The 22,185-nt window shown below is 43.2% G+C and overlaps 1 protein-coding gene across 7 annotated transcripts in view; it reads right to left on the bottom strand.

The window, feature by feature from the left end:
• cep170aa (centrosomal protein 170Aa) overlaps positions 1-22,185 on the bottom strand; it is a 42,056-nt gene that overhangs the window by 2,951 nt on the left and 16,920 nt on the right. Inside the window, exons 5-22 of one of the 7 annotated variants that reach the window (XM_083922532.1) lie at positions 20,357-20,435; positions 20,179-20,237; positions 19,824-20,055; positions 17,976-18,113; positions 14,403-14,576; positions 13,626-13,931; positions 8,810-9,157; positions 8,347-8,636; positions 5,713-5,808; positions 4,796-4,913; positions 3,085-4,608; positions 2,787-2,837; positions 1,541-1,814; positions 1,131-1,362; positions 579-746; positions 374-462; positions 152-245; positions 16-67 (exon numbers count right to left, since the gene is read on the bottom strand). In XM_083922532.1, coding sequence (XP_083778658.1) covers positions 16-67; positions 152-245; positions 374-462; positions 579-746; positions 1,131-1,362; positions 1,541-1,814; positions 2,787-2,837; positions 3,085-4,608; positions 4,796-4,913; positions 5,713-5,808; positions 8,347-8,636; positions 8,810-9,157; positions 13,626-13,931; positions 14,403-14,576; positions 17,976-18,113; positions 19,824-20,055; positions 20,179-20,237; positions 20,357-20,435 — 4,324 coding nt within the window. The remainder of the gene's footprint in view (positions 1-15; positions 68-151; positions 246-373; positions 463-578; positions 747-1,130; positions 1,363-1,540; positions 1,815-2,786; positions 2,838-3,084; positions 4,609-4,795; positions 4,914-5,712; positions 5,809-8,346; positions 8,637-8,809; positions 9,158-13,625; positions 13,932-14,402; positions 14,577-17,975; positions 18,114-19,823; positions 20,056-20,178; positions 20,238-20,356; positions 20,436-22,185) is intronic. The other 6 variants (XM_083922535.1, XM_083922533.1, XM_083922536.1 and 3 more) reach the window with 6 other exon arrangements.

The following is a 22,185-nucleotide window of genomic DNA, read 5'->3' as shown; positions in this document are numbered from 1 at the left end:
GGTATGTGTCTTTACCTTGAAGCTGCTTCTCAACTCTCTTCAGTTCAAGCAGAATTGAGGAGATTTCCTGCAGAGTCGACAAAAACATCACTATAAGCTCCCAGAAATTATAATATTGTCAAATATTATACACACAGACCCGTTTCTGTACCTTGTTGGAGGTTTTCAGAAGTGGTATGTCACTCTCCGATCTCAGTTTATTTTCAATTTCATCCCAGTTCCTGTCCTTGTCTTTAAACAATATTCTGGAGAAAAATAACAACAGGACACATGTTCATTCACAGTGGGTGTAAAAAGCAACACAATGGCACACTGAGGGACCGAGACAGCGGAAATACACTGTGACATACTCAAGGACACAAAGTATATTTACCTGATTTTCCCGGCTGTTTTGTCGATCGAGTGTCTGATCTTGGTGGATAGCTGAGAAACTGAGTTGAGCAGCAGGCTGTCCAATACCGCCTACAATACCCAATACACAGAGGAAAAGAAAAGACGTTTGATAGATGTGAACACCTCATGTGAAAGCCTCCAGGATGGTATCATTTTGATGTCACGCTCTCTGCGATGATTCTCACCTCCTCTCGGTTCCAGGTGCGTCTCCTCAGGGCTCGGGGCTCCAGACTGTCAGGGGCACGGGGGCGGAGCTCCACCGGCTTACCGTTGATCTCTGGTGCCTTATTGGTTGAAATTACAGGTGGGATCTTCTTGAAGTTGAGGCTCTCATCGAACACCCGATCCACCAACTGGGCAAAGGCAATGAGTGATGTAGAAGGACGGGGGGAAATAGGTTTAAAAAACTTGAAGACATTTCTCAGTGTTATTCCAGCTTTGTTTAATAGAGTTAAATTATGATTAGTGAGAAATGACAAATTAGAAACTTTAAAGCTTTAATGTCCAGCCAGAAAAGTCTGATTTAATCCCATAGTACTAAAATAAGTATTGTATCATGGCAAAAATAATAAAGGAATGAAAGTGGAGCAGATGTAACAAACAAATACCTCTCATAGCAGATGAAAGCTACAAAGCAACAGAGAGGCCATTTTTATCCAAGCAACACAGGAGGGATGGCAAAGGTGCAATGGAGGCACACACAGTGAGGCAATGATAGAAGAAGAAAAAAGGGGCACCTTTCTCATGCTCTCCTGTATGTCCGGCTGCGTGGGACGTGCAGGGCCTACCTCTTCCCGGGTGTCGATGGCCGATCCTGGGGTAGTGGCGGCGGTGCTGACAGTGGTGCTGGGTGCCGTGCCGGATGAGCTGACCGAGTCAATCTCGCCAGCCACATCGTGGATCTCGCGGGCCAAGATGGCCAAGTCCTTAGCCAGGTCCTGGCTGATCCTGCGCACACAGGGGAATAACCTGTTAACCATCAGACAGATGGAGGAGTTCTTTAGACATTTATATGAACACATGCAACTTGCACACACAATAACCTGTAATCACATAAAAGATAACAGTCAAGCCATTAAGGGCAGCTCTTATTCAATATTGTATTATATGAAATATGAAATTATTGTATCAGTTAATAGATCAATACCTGGCTATCTCCTCGCTGTGTGCTGTCCAGTCCTTGATGTACTCCTCTTGCTCTTTCATGCGGTGTTTGATCGCCCCTCCTCCCGTTCCTGTCACCACACCGGAGCCTGGGCTCGCAGCGGTGCCGAGTCTCGAGCTGCGGTGTGGGGCGAGGTGATGGGGCCGCACGTGGGAGCGTCCTCCATGCTTCGGAGAATTCCGGTTGGAGCCAAACTCTTCCTCTGAGGTTGAGCCGTACTCCGGTGGCAGACGTCTCCACCTGCTGCTACTGGACACTGTGAAGGGAATGGAAGGGAAATACGTTTAGTCAGCATTACTGTACTTGATTCCACTACAACATTTGTTATTCATGAAGTTAATAAATGAGCATGAGAGGCTTTGTTACTGAAGCGGCCCCCAGCTGATCCTGCTGTGATCGGTCAAAATTCAAATATTGTGCACGTCATGGAGGAGTAGGGATCTTTTTAATTATGGACTTAAAACAGACTTAGCCATACTTTATTTTACAAAGATAAAAATGGACTTTCCGTTTCCATGACATGCTATTCTCTGTGCTGTACATTCTTCTGGAACTGAAGTAAAAATGGGGCTGTGTGAATAATTAAAATCACTGCAGCAAAACAGACACAAGAATGTTTGTGACAAAAAAAATCTGATGACAAAAGACTCAGCGGCAAGACAGACTCTATTTGATCTAAAAGCTCCCCGCCCCAGGCAGCCAACAAAAGCATCCTACAAGGAAAACCTTAGTAGAGCCGATAGGGATATGTTAACATACTACAAAATGGTCACACACCAGCTACATTAATGTAGCTGCACCATGACGAGACACCATGCTCTATCAGTCTCTCAAGGGTAAAATGTGACAAAGAGAAAGTGTCATGAATACAAATCTCCACAAGGTGGAGCATTATTTCAAAACCACTTGCTCATGGGTTATCAAGTTTTGAGCTCCAATGTTGTAAAATAATTTGACAGAGTGTGAGTAGAGCAGTTGGGTCTTCATCATGGCATCACCTGATGAATGTCACAACAACATATGCTAGAGTTATGCTTGAGTTAATACGACAACATATGCTAGAGCTGGGTCATCACACTTCCAAGTGTGTATGTTTCTTAACAAAGGACTTTAAATGCATTGACAGAATAGGACGGCCTCCATTGCTGTGACCCAGGTCTGACACAAACACACACACACACATAAACACACACTGACTAATCAAGGCGCTAAACTTCTGGTACAGTACCCATCATTTCTTCCTCTGCATCACCGCCCTCAGGTTCGGGCTGAGAGCTCTCTGAATGACGACAACCAACGCACAAGTTTGTCACAACACAGTGGAAATGTCCATAGACACACTGACACATAATGAGGTATGCAATGGTGAAGACTTTGTGGACTTGATCCTTACACCACATTATAAGAGCCATGCTATTCAAAACAAAATAAGACCAGAAACAATATGAATGAAACCTTGATAAACATTTTCCCATTTCTCCTTTATCCTTCAACTTATGAGAAAATAGACCAGCCGATGTGCTCACCTGTGGGCGAGCAGTATCCAGATGTAGTGGTCTTAGTCTTGGTCTCATTCAGTTTGGACACGCTGTTGGCCCTCATCCTGGGTGTCAGCCTGCTCTCAGTTGGTGTTGATGAGCGCAGGCCCAGCCGCAGAGCAGTCTCAGCTGACAGACGGGGTGAAGAGGTGGAGCTCCGTGTCACTGTACACTCTGAGTCACTGCGGGCTGAGATGGAGCCCAGACGGGTCCTACGAGGCTGAGCCAGCATGTCCAGTCGTGACAATCCCCTTCGACCGGATGGCGGCTTAGAGGTGGAGCTGGTGGTGGATACCTCAGAAGCCACAGACACCCTGTCTGCATCAGCTAGATCTGTGTCAGAGGTATCCCCCAGCCGGGCTCGACGGAGAAGGGAGGCTCTTGTGGGCCGCGGCTGAGGCAAGGATGCCTGCTTGCTCAGGGAGGCGGTTGTGGCTGCCTGGAGACTGCTCCTGGTTTTGGAGGATCCATTGGCGGAGGTCTTAGCAGACCTGCTATCTAATTTGGAATGAAGCCCCAAAGGTCCGGAGTAGGTCTCCTGGTCTGAGGAGAGGATGTCAGAGATGGGGAAGGAAGACGTTTGGTCATCATCAGTGAGATCCAGAGAAGGCTGCCGTGCTCTGGAGGAGGCAGAAGATGGCTGAACAGAGCGTCGTGCATCAGTCCGGCTTGTTGCTTCCGTAGTTCTAGTTTTAGCCTTCCTCTCTAAGCGGTCACGGGCACTTGCGTTAGTGACACTGGTCTTTGAAGCTGTACTCATGTTGCTCTTCTCCCGGTGTATGCTGCTGAAGGAACGTCGTTTCTGTTCGCCACCAGCTGATGCTTTCCTCTCTGCCTCTCCAGCCACGTGACTAGCTGTGCTGGCCGTGTCAACATCTGACTCAGGAGAGATGGATCCAGTCCGAGGGGGGATGCCAGTTTTACTACTTTTCTGGTCTAGTTTGTTTTCATCTCTTAGTTTGGCCTCCAGAAATGCCATGACAGCTTCAGTGTCCTTCAGGAGCGTAGCAGTATCCATGCTGCCCACAGAGTCGCTGCGTTCACGCCCGCTGCCCCCTCTGTTGATGCGTGGGATGAGCTCTGCAGGGACACTAGCGCTGGGTTTCTCAATTGTGAAACTGCCCTGGCGCACCAGAGGCTTTCCAGACTTCTCTCCTCCTTCTCCTGCTCCTCCTCCTTTCCTCTCCTCTGACCTCTTCCTTCGCTCAGCGCTGCCAGAGGACCGGACAGGAGCTCTGGATGGAGAGGATGTGAAGCTCTGTTTCCGTTTACTGGTCATTTCACCGTCCCTCATGGGAGCTGGGGACTCCCCGTCTCCCTTGTTCTCTTTTTCCTGTGGTTCAGTGTCCTGTTTCTCCCCGATCTCAGACCTCAGTCCAAGAGCTTTGGTGCTGGATTTAGCCCGGGGGTCTTCCACAGGGAGCTGGGGGAGGGTCCTGCGCTTACGGTCGGTCAGACTGGAGGAAGACTCTCCTCTGCTGAGGGGTGCAGCAGACTCAAAGGCATCAGTTCCTAAACAAAAAAGGGGCAAACTCACTTAACTGAGACTCATTTTTTTACATTTGCTTTTTTTACAAGTGCTGCCTTATAGTGTACATGCTTTTAAGGCAAATGTATTCTAATTAAAAACTCAGAATTTACTCCAGCGCAACATTCAATTAGGGCCTATTTATTCTCTGAGAGTCAAGTGTCCGTGTACCTCTCTCTTTGTGGAGGAAGGCGGCTGTTTCTGCTCCTGAGCCCTCTGGGTCTGTCCTGGTGTGATTGGCAGCTAGACTGGCCCACTCGGAGACCCAACTTGAGTCCCCAGGAAGAGCCTGAGGGGACACATGAGGGGGTTGGGGTGACAAGAGAGTAGGACACAGGAGTGAGAAAAAAGAGCAGTTCAGTCAGTTAATGGTGACCCAAAATATACGGAGCAGATCATGAGTGAGATTAGCTCTTATGTGTTCATCTGAAATGCAATACAAGATGATAGAAATCATTTAGTTTGCTGAAGTTCCAGTATTTCTATTTTACTCGGAAATAACATATGTTTGATTCTAGGAAGCTTGTAAGCCTAAATCTGACACACCAACACCAACACCATCACCATCTTACAAGAACGTTTTAAGAAAAGCTGAAAAATGGCTCCTTGTGTTCTTAACACTTCTACCTAAATGGCATAAAAGACTTGATCGAAAATGCTCATACACACTGTCTCCTCCCATAATAAGAAATTGCCTGGAGGACCAGGCATGTCTCTCCACATCTTAGTATGATCTAGGTCAGTCTCTGGGTGGATTAGTCTACTCCTGTGATCAGGCTAGGGGAGTAGAGAGGTCAAGCGATGGGAGTTACGGTGACTCACATTATGAAACCCAGCCACGATTCTCAGTCTCAGCCACGACTCTGTTATACTACACTGGTCTGAGAGATACAACTGGGGGTCAGGGTTTTACAATGGGATTTACCAAATCAAAATGGGGAATATCAATATAATAGTAATATGAGAGGTAGAGAAGAGCAGACAGAAAGAGACAACAAAGGAGAACCAGATGTATACTAAAGACAGATGTACATAAAGACAGGAACAAAAAAAAAAAAGACATTTACACTAGAAGTACAGTGTTTTACCTCTTTCCCCGTCTCTCCTGTCTCCTTTCCTTTTCCTTCTCCCTTCAGGTCTGACAGAACAGAGTCAGAGTCCTGGTTCTGCTGCACACCAAACACCTACAAATATTCGAATAAACAGGGGGGAACAAAAGCTGACAATGTGGCAAAATATGGACATTTTGCTGAAGTATAATTCAAAAGCAAATTGCATTATGTATGTATGAATTCGTCATACATTCCAATCAGTCTTTATTCTGTACGCATCCAGGATGTAAGTACTGTAGCCCACTTTGTAATGATAATTAAATACCCTCATGATACATACAACACTATGCTAATATTATTCTTGATAAACAAAAGTGAACGGAACAGACAGAAGAAGATTCTGTCGAATTAAAGCACTGATCTGCACTTGATAGTTGGTTACCATGACAGCCAACAGAAATCACACTCACACACACACACACACACACACACACACACACACACACACACACACACACACACACACACACACACACACACACACACACACACACACACACACACGTCATTTGGAAAAGGGAGAATGAATGCAAGCGAACAGACTGTGAGCAGTGTGCCAATTAGTGTGTCAGTTAATTACAGGAATTAGCATAACAACACTTCCACTTTTCAATGTAACACACTCCGGCTAACACTGACTAGAAATACACCCCACTAATTATAATCACTGCGTTTCCTAAGATAACACCTGTATACACTTAAAGAGACATGTGCCATGTCATTTAGTAAAGTTTGAACTATGTCTATGTCATAAACCTTTATTGGCAACAATTTAAAGCCCCTGAACACCCACACAGGTGTTTTCAGTTAATCTGGTTGATTAGACCTTTTCTCAGGACTGTGTAGGTGTGTCTACTGTGACTGATTGACATCACCCTGAGTCTCCTGTGAGCTTTGTTTCACCTGTTAAGGCGGGACAAAGTACACCTTTATCATTCTTAGTGGTAGATGGACATTTATGACCTCATAAATTCCCATCAAATTCTCATCAAAGCCCTGCCCACCTTCAACCCAAGCAGAGGTCTAATCAGCCAGAATAACTTAAAAAAACACCGGTGTGGGTGTTCAGGGGCTTTGACTTCCTAAAAATAAGTCCCAACTTCTGAATCTGGTAGGTCTGGTATTAAGTAGAAGCCAGTGAACCTCTGTCTGGTCTGGTTTCACAATCTTGCTTTTGTTTTTACCTATTTAAAGAAAGTATTTTACTTCCTTCTTTACACGAAATGATGCTCAAAAGAAATGTTAGCTCTCCAGCTGTTTTTAGTTTCACACCCTGAAACTAACATTTAAACCATCCCTCTCATCTAAGTGTGTTGCTTTGCCTCTTTTCAGACATGTATTCTGTGACCATGAAAAGACTGCTGTGCCACCGGACAGGGGCGACAGTAAGAAACAGATGATGGTTTTTCAGGCTCCCCAGAGCATCGTTTAATAAAACTGGGCAGTGCTTGATGGAGCAGAGCTCAACGGGCTATTACAGAAGCATTAGGTTTACCAATGGGACAGAGAGGATGGAGCGGTGGTCAAGCGGAGCCGCTGGGAGGTGAGAGCTTTGTTTTAGCGGCATCAACACAAACCAGTCTCAAAGGACGTCCTAACCCTGAAAGTGCCAACGCAGCAGGCGATAAAGAGACGATTAACCTTGCTCTGGTCTGTTTGTGCTTGGTTAAGTTCTTCTCTTTAGAGTTACTGCAGAGTTTCAATGTTGCTAGTGTCATTCTACTTGCTACTTATACAGTCACAAATAAGCAAAGAAGGCACAAAATAAGATTATTATGCTTTCTGGGGTGTTTAGATTGATCCTACTAGAAATAATAGTTATCTAAATAACCTCCACTTGAGCTTACAAACTCACTGTATTAGACCCAATATTTTTTCTTAATCTCCAAAGCTCTTCTCTGGGCATGTGATGCAATGGGAGTGGCATTATGTTTCTGTTTTTTTCTTAACATGAATAGAAAATCTCCCTCAGTTTGTAGCAAACTATAGTGGCTTTTCAGATGATTGTATTTAATGACCACAAGTGATGGCAACGTCTTACAAATTACAAATCAGACAAAAATGACCCAGCTCCATTCAGTTTACAATCTAGTCGCCTGTAGTTAATTATCTAGACTACATGAAGCAGCGCAAAACAGAAAATACACAACGTGTGACTAAATTAATGTGAAATTAGGAAACAGTCTTACATCCACATCATGACATATAACTGTAACATTGCGACAGAAAACAGAGCTGTTGCCACAAGGGTACAGTACATTACTGCAGTGTTGTGTAGTTCACATTTCTGGGAATGAGCTTCACAGGGAATTGTATTTTGTTGCACAATTATTCAGAGCAGACAGTGTCAGCAAATTGCTTTGGTGGTGGAGTTTATGACACAATTTCTTTATAAAATGTCCACTTTGTAGCACAAAGAAACAATCCTCTCAACTGTAGTCTATTGTCTTAACTGCAAAAAGTAATTTTAAAAAATCACAATTTTCAGTTAATTTCAGTAAGATTTCAAATGTATCTCCACATGCTGGTAATAAGATTAAGAAATGATTGTGATGGTTGAGGTAGACAACCATGTGATGGTAGAGGAGACCGAAATTAGAAATTGCCTACCTTGTCTATCATGCGCCTGGCCTCCTCTTCCTCTGCATTTCTGTTCTCCAGTTCGATAGTGTAGGTCCCCTTATCGCTGTGGTCGTCCTCTGCCTCACCTCTGGCAGTTCCCCCTCCCCTCCCCACGACAGAGGTGTCCTCACTGGGACTGGTGGGGCTGCCGGTCGCCAGCCCGGTACTGATTGAGCTTCGACCGATACTCGGGTCCTCTGACCTCTGCTTGAGAAGGACACGGGCAGCCGTAGGGGCACCTGCAGTCACTGTAGCGGGTATTGGAGCTGGGACCTTACCTACAGGTAACAAAGTAAAGAGGAATAAAGCTATTTGCAAAAATTTGCTGTAGTAACTGATTTCTGTCTATCTGATTTTAACTTTGAACATTTTCTTTAGCAAGCAAACAAAGCTGTTTTAAAGAAAGACTATCATAGAATAAATATTGAACTCAATGAAACCATTTCATTACCTGAGTCTGAGGCTGTAGTGGCAGAAGTGGAAATGCTGAACACCTTGGGGTGAGAGGGAGGCTGAGGAAACAGTCCCTCCCCGCCAGCTCCTATCCCCTGCAGGGGCGCAGTCTGGGAAAATGAATACGACCGGCGCTTGCGATGGTTTTCCTCATCGTAGAACTCGATCATGAAGGCAGTGCGGCTGCCACTTGTCCTGGACCCGCTCACGGTTACGTTCCCTCCTCCTGCTCCCACGTGGCCGTGTGCTGCTTTTAGGCGTTCCTCGAGGGCGTGGCGGCGGTTGGCAAAACGTAGGCCCACTCCGTTCTCTGAGTCACTCTGGGTGCCGTCCTCATGCTTGCTGCCTATCAGGGCACAAAATAAGAGAGAACACAGTTGAGTCATTACTATTTGGTGGTAAGAATATACTAGTTTTCCATGACAATATTCCATGTGACACTGTATAACTCATTAAATATTTACTATTTACAGTACAACGACATGGATCTGTTTGCTTACCTGGTAGGGAAATAAAATCAAACTATTTATGTATTTACAAACCTGTCTTATACTGTAACCTAGTGCCATTAGTGAAAATCTGCAGGATATTACCATAAATATTATGGATATTAAGTTGACTAACATTCTTAAATCCATATCATCACATGTGTACACAACGGTAACATAGCAACACACAGCAGCTGTTGTGCATCCAAAAAAATACAATACTATTGTGCAATGTGTGTCAATGTTCAGATATCTACTTCAATTAGCAAAGAAACAGAAGAAGAAGAAAAAGTCCCACATGGATCTCAGCACAGAACCACATCCTTCCGAAAGCACTTCCAAATTGGATACCACAATGAGAAACAAATGTTTGCTAACCATTAGAGCCCTAATGAACTATGAACTTTCAGCTGTGGCCTGAATCCAACCACTCAGATCTTAAGTTCACAATGCCTGGTTTACCTACCACATTACAGCTATTTCTACATTTTGATCAGCCCGGGTCAAAACAGCGTGTCCTCTCTTTTTTGTGCGAAGGCAGACAGTGTGCCACGCTAATCCAGGCATGCCACCCACACGGTTACTGGCCCTGCCTACTGCCAGTGAGAGAGAGCGGCAAGGGGGAGGGGGGAGGAGAAGAACATGGAGGGGGAGGCAGAGTAGGAAGCTGGATGAGTGTGTGTGTGTGTGTGTGTGTGTGTGTGTGCATGTGGGGAGGGGGGATAGAGAGAGGGCTTCAGGGATGGAGGAGGAGGGAAGGTGGGAGTAGAGTAGGAAAGAAAAGGGGAGACTGAACTGGGAAGGAGGATGGGAGAAAGGGGAAAAGAGGAGGGTGGATGGGAGAGCGGAAGTGGGAGAAAAAAAAGCCAAAGAGACAGAGAGAGAGAGAGAGCGCGAGTGGGAATGTCGCCACTAGCGTTTACAGCCACCCACACAATCAATCAACCAGTCAGTTAACGAGTCAACAGTCAGTCAGGGTACCAGAGAGAGGGGGGGAATTACACCACATGACTGTTGTTGTGGATGACCGTCAGAAAACACTTTCACCACTTTGATAACTCATCACACAGGTCTGGATCCTGGCAAATGCAAATACAGAACTATAATTTGTTCTCGTGCCTTTTACCAACTAATAAATGTTAAAAAAAAACAACAACAAAAATCATCAATAACATCAGTTTTCAAGAGATAAGTCAGGTACTTAAGGTGCACTGCCCTCCATGAGCAAAGAGGACAAAGTTCCTCCGTGTGTTTGTGGACTATAGTGGTCTGCCTGGTGACTGTCCTCACACAGTGACTCTGTTTCAATCTGATGCTGACTTTCTTTCTAAACTTTTCTTTACTGTGATCTGCACTGAAGGTCATATTAGGGATAGTACTGTATGAAAGTTATGGATAATTGTTTAGATAATGCACAGTGCAACACTGACCCTGTCGACAAAGGTGCTGAATCAGGGGGCACTCCACCTACTTTATACACAAGGATCGGGTTACTCGTCACGGTTCGTACTGCCCAACCCTTGAAAGCCGTTAATGTCCTCTGAGGCTTTGGAAGAGATGTCATTGGGATGTCACAGAGGCTTGGCTCAATTCAGCCGTGGAAACATTTATAACAGAAAGAATGTGTTACAAATTGGATGTGTTGAGTTTTGAAGCCAGGGACAGTCTAATAAAATACGGTATAGAGTTGCATATACAGTATAGCTCTGCTTCTTTTTTTGATCTGTCTCTTACAAATGAACCAACTTTATCAAAGTACAAAATAAAATTGCTGGAGTACTCCATACAGTACTGTTTCTACATTGTGGTATCACAATAGCTCTGGGGCCTTAGGCATATTTCTGAATGTGCAGCTCTTTTGTTACATTACACCATCCACCTCCTCCATCTTTCCTGTCTTTGATCACTCTTTGACATTTAGTAAAGCATACATTTCATAAAAAATTTACTCAGCATGAATGAAATGAGAGAGGAAAGCAGCGTTGGAGAAACTTTGAGCAGATCAGATGATAAACGGACACAGAGGCAGGACTTTCATGCTGTGTGCCCCAGACAAAGAAGCCGTTTGCAGGGCCAGAGGAGAACAGAGGTATCTGTGAGAGTCCAGAGCTCTGCCCCGCTTGCCCCGTCATGACTCACAGGCGAGCTGGACTCTGTCTCCACCATGGGCTGCACGCACATGCACACGCACACACACACACACACACATACGCACACACACACACACTGAGCATCTGACACAAGGATGCACTTACTTTACATGCAGGCACAGCCACAGACAAGAAAACATGCAACCCAAAACATACTTAGAATTGCAAGAGCATACAATACTGTACAATATACATTCACAATATTGAAATTGAAGTATCTGTTATGCTTTTGCTACTACTGTGAATTAAGCATTATGCACAGGAAGATCTCTTCATGAATCATAATTGCAAAAAATAATCTTGCAATCTCGATTACATTAAAGGTCACACATTTTTAGACTCACACCGATCAGAATCACATCTTATTGGCAAGGAAAATGCACAGGTTTGTACACAACAGTTTATATTCCCACGTTCATAGCAATAACAGACAGTATAAAGATGTATCCTCTACATTGCTCCTTACAGCCAGAAGAGAAACACTCACCTTGATGCTTAGAAATCAAAAGCTTTGGCTCAGTTGTCTCCTCTCAATTTCTTCACCATACCTCTGCCTCTCTCTCTGCCTAGTACCTCTACGACACACCCTTAGCAACATCACACATGCCTCCCCTCACATGCTACACTGCTCGTCTGCAGATCATTGCTGAGCATGTCTCAAACACACACATGCAGCAAACACAGCCTCGACACAGCCACTCAAATCCACATGCGAGGAGCACATGCTTCACACACGTCCTCCGTCAGCATTGAAATGCATTTCTCACACACGCTCCTGCAGCCTCACACAAAGACACAAAGAGATGTTCGCTGCTAGTTTTTGCTACTTGTAAATTCTATTGTATTGTCTCTTTCTCTGCCATCATTTGATCACTGTTACTATAACAACTATCTACCAAAAACTGCTCTTTCTTCCTATTGCTGCCTCCCTTTCTGCTTCCTCTGCAGTCCAGGCAACAAGCCTCTCACTCCCTGTCTTTCCTGCCTTTCTTTGTCCAATCACCTTTGCCGTTATTGCTGCAAATACTGCTCTCAGCGTAACAGGGAGGTACTCACGGCTTTCTCACGGTACCTGATTTTGCACACCTCACATATCCACAGCAGGCATCAATAGACAGCTCTCCATTTATCCTCCACCATCTATCCATCCCTATTTGTCCTCTCCCTCCCTCTTCTCATCCTCACTCCACCCATCTTTCCCCATTGTTTTCCTCCCTAAGTCATATCACAATCACCTCCCTGCTTCTGACTGATTTCCTTCTCTTCCTTCAGGTACTGAAATACCAAGAGCCAGCTCATCAAGTATCAATAAGTCACATCTCCAATTTGAAAAACTGCAGTGCCAAAGTCAGTCAGACAGTCAGTTAGCAACATAATCATCCATCAGGTGAGCCATTCTGTCAGCCAGTTGACACACATGTATCACTTACTCCATCTAATGAATTAGCTTCCCTGCCTTCCACTCCTGCTTCACAGATTTCCATTTCCATCAGCTCCTGCCTGCTGGTCCATCCCCCACACATGTCAACATCATAAATTGGCCTCCATTTAATTAAATCATGACCAGCATGTAGCCTACCATAGCCTAGCTTAGCATCGACCTTAACTCTCTTTACTGGACACACAAAGCCTAGCATAGTCTCACCTAGTCTGTCTCATTCTCACAAACCCCTGGCAGCAGGAGCCTACTCAGCAGTTGGCTGCTTGCAGGTAAGGGGAACAAAGAAACATAGAGAAGCATGCAATTTACAGTCACAGCAATCTTAAACCGTACACATTACCACATAGCAACAAGCTCACTGTGGTACACAGGGAAAATTTAGATATCCACACTGACAATGCAAAAGAAATTAGAGAGCATCTCACTATGCAATCACACCAGCTGCAAAAGTGCTCATGCTAAGCCTTGTCATTGGTCAGAGCAGTGGATAGGGGTTTAAATGTTTCTGTCTGCTAGCTGCTAATCCTCTGGCTTGGTTACCACTGCCAACAACCCCTGCCCCTAACAAAGAATAACAGTCTTCACATAGTTTAGGAAGAGACAAACGGCAATTCAGTGTGAATACGAATCTTTTGTGAGAGAAAGGAGGAAATAAGAAATGATCGAGAAAAGGGTACAAGAAAAACATTTATACTAGTCACACACAACAAAATGTTAACAGAAAACAACCTCCACCTTTGAGCCTTTTGAGATGGACCGGCACGTCACTCTTGATGCTCTTGCTGTCGTCTTCCGTTGACTCGCTGCGCACCAGAGTGGGGTCGTTCTGGGCCAGCCAATCAGCCACCTTGCTCTCCGATGCCATCATGGCGGCTTGCAGAGTGCTCAAGTCCCTCCCTCCAGCTCCTCCACTTCCTGTTCCGCTCTTCTTGGAGCGAGATTTGTGGTGGTCCGGTGTGAACTTTGACACATGGTCTTTAATGGTGACTTTCCCTGGAGAAGTGTTGTCAAACTCTATAGTGAAGGAGGCGTGACCTTGAGCTGTGGAGCAGACGTGGTACTGTGTCAGTCAATAAGTACTATTTAATAAAGTGCTGCTTGGTGAAGCACTTTCTAAAAGGATGACTGTGACTTCTTGGTATAATGAATTTATGGAAATATACAGTACTTGGATATTTATCTAGATATGATCAAATCAGCGGATGGCTTCTGTTGCAGATCTGTTTGTGCTCGACAATCAGCGGCCACTTCCTGTTTTCTGTTGTAAATGAATGTCTCTTTATGCCATAAAGGACGGCACATTTCTCACAGAGGCCGACTTGATGAGATCAAATGTGTACATTCATTTAAGACATATTACAATTTGTATATTTACAGTGTAATTATTGTGCTAGTGGTGTACTAGCTGTAACTGTGAACTACAAATGTCTTAATTTTCACACAGACACAATAACCTTCCCTTTAAAGAGACTCCTTTTATTTATCATAAATCAGAATAAATGTAAGCTTCACCTGCAGCGGTGGGAGTGGCGGTGCCCTCTGTGTCCTTGGTGGGAATCTCATGGATACCGTTATTGGCTATGTGACCCTCCTTAGTAGGCATCTCAAAGTAACTGGAATCGTTGGCACCAGACGCATGAAGGCCGTCCTCTTTAGCTTTCTCCCCTCGACGCACCTCTTTGCTGTCTATTGGTAAAAAAACACAAAATGATGTTACTAATATTAAAGATTTAAATTTGGATGTTCATGAGCGATATTTCTAGAACTTGTAGACTTAAAGAAAGGTAAAAGAAATCTTCATCTTCACTGATATCGTAGAGGAGAGGACGCAGCTCCAGTCGGTCACAGCTTCTAAATCTAGAGCTTTTATTAGTTTAATAACATAACATCCCAGCGCTTCGATGTCACAGTGAGAGATGAATACTAGGATTCATTATCATAAGTCGAAAGTGAAAGGTCAAGCCTGGCCCACAATGGACAAATTCAATCATGACCCTCCTATCAGCAGGTCTCGCCATTTATCAGAATTACTGTCGCCTTCTGGGTGAGGATGCTAAACTACAAATACTACAAAACATGCGCTTACACTCAGACCGTCTATCTGTTTCACTCTGTCTCTCAGTTAGACAAACACAAGCAAGTCATGTCAGTCACGCAGGACAAGAAGTGCTGCTACAGCTCTTTGGGGCATTTACAATATGGAGCACTTATTTTCTCATCTGTTCACATTAACAAACAGAGCCTCTGTGGGATCTGAATATGATGAATTATACTTTCAGAAAGTAGAGGGGCCATCTGCTTCACGTTGGAAAGCAAATGTAGGAACATATGGCAATAAGAAAACTCGTAAAAATATGGAGTGAATTCCTTATAAATAACAAATTCTATAAATATGTCCAGGACTCATGCGACATGTCAGGATCTTCCCAGAAACAGAATCTCTGAATTAAAAAAGGCTTATTTTCCACTTCATCAACAAAACTGAAGCACTAAAATATTTCTTTGGACTCTCTTCTTCTTCTTTGGATCTTTGAAACTAAATCTGTGGTCGCCAGCATAAGCCGCTCTGCAAGTTTGGGAAGATTTACAACATGGATTTAAACTGAGTGCAAATATTAGGATCTTGAGATCAAATATGTTGAATGATGCTTAAGATCCAGCGACTTAACTGAGAATGTAATACCATGCAAACAAGACTGGCATGTAAAAGAGACAGAACAACAGTAATTACCGTACCTCAGTTCGCTCCTTTCTCGAAAATATGAAGAGCTGACTAAACTTCCTGTATCTAGCACATGTAATACGTGCTAATAAGTGTGAATACTATCAGAGCTTCCACTGATGTCACCAGAAATCACATGACTTGTCAGGGAAGCACCTAGTAGTTTCTGTGAAGTTTCATGAATGAGTTTAGTTTTATGTGAAGAGCACAGTTTATACTAGTGCTGCAGGATTTATTTTGTTGTGGCTTATCATAAACATGCAAACCCTAGACTTTATAGAATCAGCTTTAATGTTTTCCATTAACGTCTAATTCATACAAACATTAAAACTAACAACAGAGACAACCTTATAGATTAACGACACCCTGTGCATTCAACACACTCTCAAAAGGCACCTCCCTACTAGGTAATTTTGATTTAAATCATAATTATTACTAAGAGCTGAAAAGAGTTAACTGATCAAATAGTTCTCAAAAGAGCCACAGGTAATAGAGCAGGTCCCGCTAATGAAAGGTTGATTCAAATTGAAAGCCCTTTACCAGCTCCATTAGCCAAAGTATATGGATGGATGAATGGAGAGCAATACTTACTGGAGAATGAGAGAGTGGTTAGCTAATGATCGCTGCAGAGAGTTGTCTGTGTGAACGCCGCGTGCATGAGTGTGTTTGTGTGTGTTGGGAGGAATGGGGGAGCTGCTGCAATGGCGTAACCCAATCGGCTTGAGTGACAATACACAAGGAAGGGGGTAGGGGGCTCTGACAACACAGCCTATTCACTGGGAAGGAGAAAAGGACACACACTAAACTTAACTGGCATTCACATACATGCACCAAAAAACACACTCAAACAAAATTGGTTCCTGTTCATAACCCCCCTTTCACTTCCCCTTAACTACCGTATCTATGTTAACAGTTTATTAGAGCTGATGCAGACTTTTTTAAAGACACATACACCGATAAGATCTTCTTTTGATGCTGTGATCCATGTAACCTACATAAATACATTGTGCAACACCCCCTGGGGAGCACAACAAATCCAACAGCACAACATCCATTCTGCACTCGAAAAGTCACAAAGTCAACGCTCCAAAATGGCAAATTGCCTTCCACTCACCCTCTTCCATGACTGAAGTAGCCAATCCCATTCGTCTGATTTTTTGGAGAGCTTTTAGGGTTTCAAATTACTCTGCCACACTTGAATAGATTTACTCCAAATTGACAGTCTTTTCTAATCTTATTCTAACAGCAGAATCCACTGCAAAAAAATGTGCACGGTTTAACAGAAATTATTTCTAAGTGATTCTCAAAAGAGCTGAAAAGACAAAGGATTCCTTTTTTAGGCTTGTGAAGACGCTCCCAGACTATCCATCCAGATGTGAGGATGCTTCAGTCTGCTCCAATGTTTGTGTATGATTAACCTTCCCCCCACGGCTTCTGACTGCACTAGCCACACTAAACCAGCCTGGCACAGAGGGATTTTGTAGCGCTGAGCTGTTTCACCATTGGTGTGTAGCCTCTAATCCTGTTACTCTGACTATCCAGCACCAGTTAACGGGATCCCCCCCCCAGTCCAACGGTCACTACACACGCACATACTGTAGGCAAACAGACATACAAACGGGCTCTGAAAAAGGCCTTTGTGCGCACTTGGATGTACATTGTTACACACAAACACAGTCTGACTGGTCATTACCCCTTCTACACAGAGCAAATAAACTGAGGACATCATGCTACTTTTTCCCTACTGAGATAAAATGATCTACACTGCAAGATGCAATTTAGCATTGCATTCCATTTGTAAGATATCAAATAGCATACTGTCTGTAGCATACAGTAAGATGATATACAAAGACATGGTTACTCTCCACACAAAATACAGCAGATATAGTGGAAATGTTATACGTACTATTTTTAAAGATCCATCACATCATGCATGGATACAACAACATTTAGGACTTTAGCATTACACCAAACAAATCTGTGTTTGGCCATTGTCGTGTAAGACAAAATACACAAAATTGTTTAGAAAGAAACTGTGTAATTGAAATTTTGAAACGTTTAACTCTTTACAGCAATTAACTTTGTACTTCATGTGCAAACTCTTGTTCTAAAAGAAAAAGAAAAAGAAATTTACAACCTTTACACCAAGTCAAAACTATTCTAGCATCTTTGGTAAAATGTCACAAATTCGCAGGCTGATGAACCAGCTTTCTTCCATGTACACCACCGATGTTTTGGCAATGTGATGTATGTCCACTTCAAACATGTAAACCACTGTATATAAGGTTTTCTGCACTGCATGTTTGATAAACGTGATGAGGAGCTGTCTAGAGTCTAAAGTCTAAAATGGGAATACCTCCTACCTGAAATGGAGCTGTCATGTTTTTTGTTGGATGACTTGGTTTCCTGTTTGAAGGAGTTCTCATCATCTGCATCCCCATCCCCCCACCAAGATGGCTGGCCATACAGGGGGGTCCCACGAGGCAGCGCTGTAACATCCCCTGAAACAGACGCACAGATGCAGACACATTTTAACAAAGCCTGCGCACATTTTAATGAAGCTTCAACTCCGGCCTGTCATATTTAGCATGTTTATTATGTACTTTGCATACACTGGTACTGTCGACATAAGCTGTTCATTGTATCAGGATGTCACAAAGTGAACCCAGCTGCTCGCTGTGTATGTGTGTGTTGGTGCATTAATTCCCCTCTGGTCGAGTCTTGCACCACTGACCTATTTTCACAACTTTAGCCAGCAGGATGGACACACACACGTGCACACTCTTTATCATGCTCTTCCTCTCTCAAAAACACACGCAGCTCAAATGAAAGAGGGACTTTCTGTCTGCCTCTCCGTCCCCATTAGAATGAAAGCTGACAGGGATGAGCATCCTGCTGTAGCTTGGGTAGCACAGTAGAAAAGTGACAGGAAACATAGTTGAAAGAGAGGGGAAAGACACGCAACAAAGGTCTCCGACCGGATTTGAATCAGCGATGTAGCAGCTTACACCACTGTACCAGAGGAAGACTCTCCTCATGTGTTAACTTCTTCTTGCTCTGTCTTCTTCCTTTACCCTCTTTTCCTTTAAGTACCCGATATCCTGAGTTTAATCACAGTATATGCAGATAATTATAGAGGCTATGTGCCAAATTGCATGCAGTAAAAAGGGGCATTCTATATAAAAGCTTCTGAATGTATGCTCACTATGTACTCTGTAGGCATAATCTCTGGGTGAGGCCTGGTATTACAGTAGTAACACTGTGGAATTACATCCCCAGAAGCACAGAGAGGGTGTCATTAAAAACATTAGTAGCAGATGCAACACATGAACCACCATATGTGCATGTGTGCCAGTTTTTTGGTGCAAGTGTACATGCATGCATGCCTATGAAAGTTAGTGCATTTTAAGAAAAGTAGTGCTGGCATATGGGTTTGCATTATGCAGGCAGGCTGACCCTCTTACTGTTTAATCTGTGAAATATCACAAGCCCCATGTGGCCTTGTTTCAACATCTGGAGCTTAAGCAGGACCCCTGCTAGCACCCAAGGCTGGTCAGTGATCAGTTATTAGGAACACCCTCAAACCTAACCTGCCTTTATGTTGAAACAGAGAGGCTGCATGTTGGTGGTGGTTGAATCCCTTTCCTTGGTGACCATTTCTACCCCCTACTGGTCTAAGATAGAACCCCACAACATCTAATTTTATCATATTATGACTAAAAGTGTGTTTTTTTTAGTGTAGAAATTCATCCTAAAATGCTTATACACATATTGTGTGATATGTGATGTAATTTATAATTTGATGTGAAATGTCTGCACCTGAATATGAATGCAGAACAGACCTGTTCTCCCAAATTGTGTGAATTGATGTTGGAACTGTGACATCTTTTTTACAGAGTATCAGTATAATGTGTAAAATACATTTACATAGCCAATTGTATACGCATAAAGCCATTATACAGAGTAGCAGAGTGATGTCTGACCCTAAGCCTATTTTTTATGGATTAATGGATTTGAAACATTTTACATTTTTGTATTCGTTGTATATTTAAAAGTAAAATTACAAACGACTGGCCTTATGATAGCAGTCAAAACATCTAACCCTGAAGAAAGAGAGTAAACAGTCCACCAAATGAATACAACAAATGCACAAGAGATACAAAAAATAGTTTCTTATACTGTCATAATGTACTCTGTAATCAGTTTCTCACCTGCTATCCTCTCCTCTGCTTTGTGACTGTCCACAGGTTTAGCTGGTGGCTCTTTGGAGGAAGTGACCCCGTCTGCTGCTCTACTCTCCCCAGGCCTTGAAGTGCTGCCACCGGGGGACTTGAGCGCCTTTGTTGGGGTCTTAGCGGGGGACTTGCTTGTGGTCGTGGTGGTAGTGGTTTCATTGTTGGACGGCTTCTTGCTGAGCTGGAGGCCGCTTGTGAACTTTTCATGCTTAAGGAAGGGGAAGAAAAGAAAAAACAGAGATTTAAGTAGTATAATATAACTTTGTATCATGGTGAACACTGATACTTGACATTGTGCGAGGGCACAGGTTGTCCGGGTGTATGTTCTTACCTTTAGAGCTTCCTCAGGCACAGTGAGCTCTCCTCTCACCACCGTGAACAAGTTGGTATGTGAGACAGACGGGTTAAGGAAATACTGGCCACAACAGCACAATTATTATACATGCACACACATTACAACCATTACTCTATGTGTGTGAGGGCTGAAGAGGTTAAAAGTGAAAGGATATCATATCCAAACCTAAGCTTGTCCTCTAACTTCAGAGTGATGTACATCTGCTCCTGGATTCGGACATCGTTTACAAAGGTCTGCAAGGGGAAGGAAAAGGCAAGACAGAAATGTAAAATGTAACAATAAAGAAGATAACACCACAAAAAATGCATCTGATAAAGCTGCGTCATAGTTGCGTCGCACATGGCAGCGTCTGTGCTTCCATGTTGAAATAAGGATTACAACTAACAATATATATTTTTTGACGATTAGTCTGCCAATTATATCCTCAGTTAATTGTTCCGTCTGTAAGATAGAAAAAAGTGAAAAATGGCAATAATAGTTTCAAAAGATTTCCACAGTTTTATTTTCAAAGAGCTTATTTTGTCCAAACCCCAAAGATAACAGCAAATACTCACATCTGAGAAGCTGGAACAATGAGGCATTTAACATGAAAAATTACTAAATTTAAACAATTTTATTTATTTTTTTATCATTAGGTTCTAATTAACTTTTTTGTCAATCGACTATTTGATAAAAAAATATAATTTTGATGTGTGTTACCCTTTTTTTGGGGTTGTATTTTCATGGTCCATTGCACTTATTGATTACTTTGGATAAAAGTGTAAAAGCTTAATGAATGTAATGTAAATGTAATTAAAATAGATTAATCAGCTAATGTTTACTGCTCAAGTGGAAATCCCAACTCTTGCTTAGATGTTAATCAGATGATTTTTTTTCAGGGTTTCATGCACGTTTCATATTAATGTGTGGACCCAGCATGCATGCTTCCGACAGTTGAATCAGCTGATCCTGGTGTCTTGCACAGCCAAGACTAAAGGCCTAAGCATGACAATGCAGGTCTTTCCATGACTGTTTTTTCTTTCCCATCTCTTTCTTTCTCCCACTCCCACTCCCATTCCCCCCTTTCACCCCTCCTAGTACTATGCAGCTCTGAGATAGATCAGGTTTCACTGAACTGCAAATGACATACTATCATACTTTCACTGCTGTTGTAATAAAACATTCCTGCCTCCTCTCTAGTGAGATCAGTTCAGCTTTACAAACCAGCTATGAAACACCTCCAGTAACAGTAAATGGTGACACTGCCCAAACACAGAAAAGTCATAAAGTCACTGTGGTAAATCTGTATTTATCTACTGACTCAGCAGGAGAAAACTTCCTCTGAATCCAGCCCGAGAAGCTGGATGGTTAATGACACAGCAGGAAGTGACTCTGACTCTAGCTTCCTGTCTGAGGGCTTGGGAGGATGTGAGGAACGTTCTGCATATGTGTCCAATCTGGTGGGCTGTGACCGATTGGCTTGTGACAACTGTAAACAGGATTTTTCTGAGCTACAATGTCAAAGAGAGAAGGGAAGTGTATTTAGAAACAGAGTTAACTTGTTTTTCTCAAGGTTATAATATAGAATTACTCTGAAAGTCACAGATAAATGTTTGTATTTATTATCTGTTATGTTATGTACAGTAATGAGATGTATAGTGCACATTTTGCTATATCCTCTATCCCCAAGTCTGCTTAATCTACATCCTTCAGATAGTGATTTCCCCTAAAAACATGTAAATATATATATAACAGCAAACAGAGATCATACAGTGTGTTTCTCTAGACCAGGCGTCTGCAATTCCGATTCTGGAGAGCCACTGTCCTGCATGTTTTAGGTTTCTCCCTACCCTAACACACCTGAGTCTAACAATTGTCAAACTGTGACAAGCATCAGCTGCTTTATAGCGAGCAAATCATTAGAATCAGGTGTGTTAGATCAGAGAGAAACCTAAAACATGCAGGACAGTGGCCCTCCAGGACCGTAATTGCCCACCCCTGCTC

This window comes from Echiichthys vipera (genome assembly GCF_963691815.1).
Source record: "Echiichthys vipera genome assembly, chromosome: 11".
Taxonomy (NCBI): domain Eukaryota; kingdom Metazoa; phylum Chordata; class Actinopteri; order Perciformes; family Trachinidae; genus Echiichthys; species Echiichthys vipera.
The sequence above is the reverse complement of the archived record's forward strand: the minus strand, read 5'-3'. Positions and strand labels throughout refer to the sequence as shown.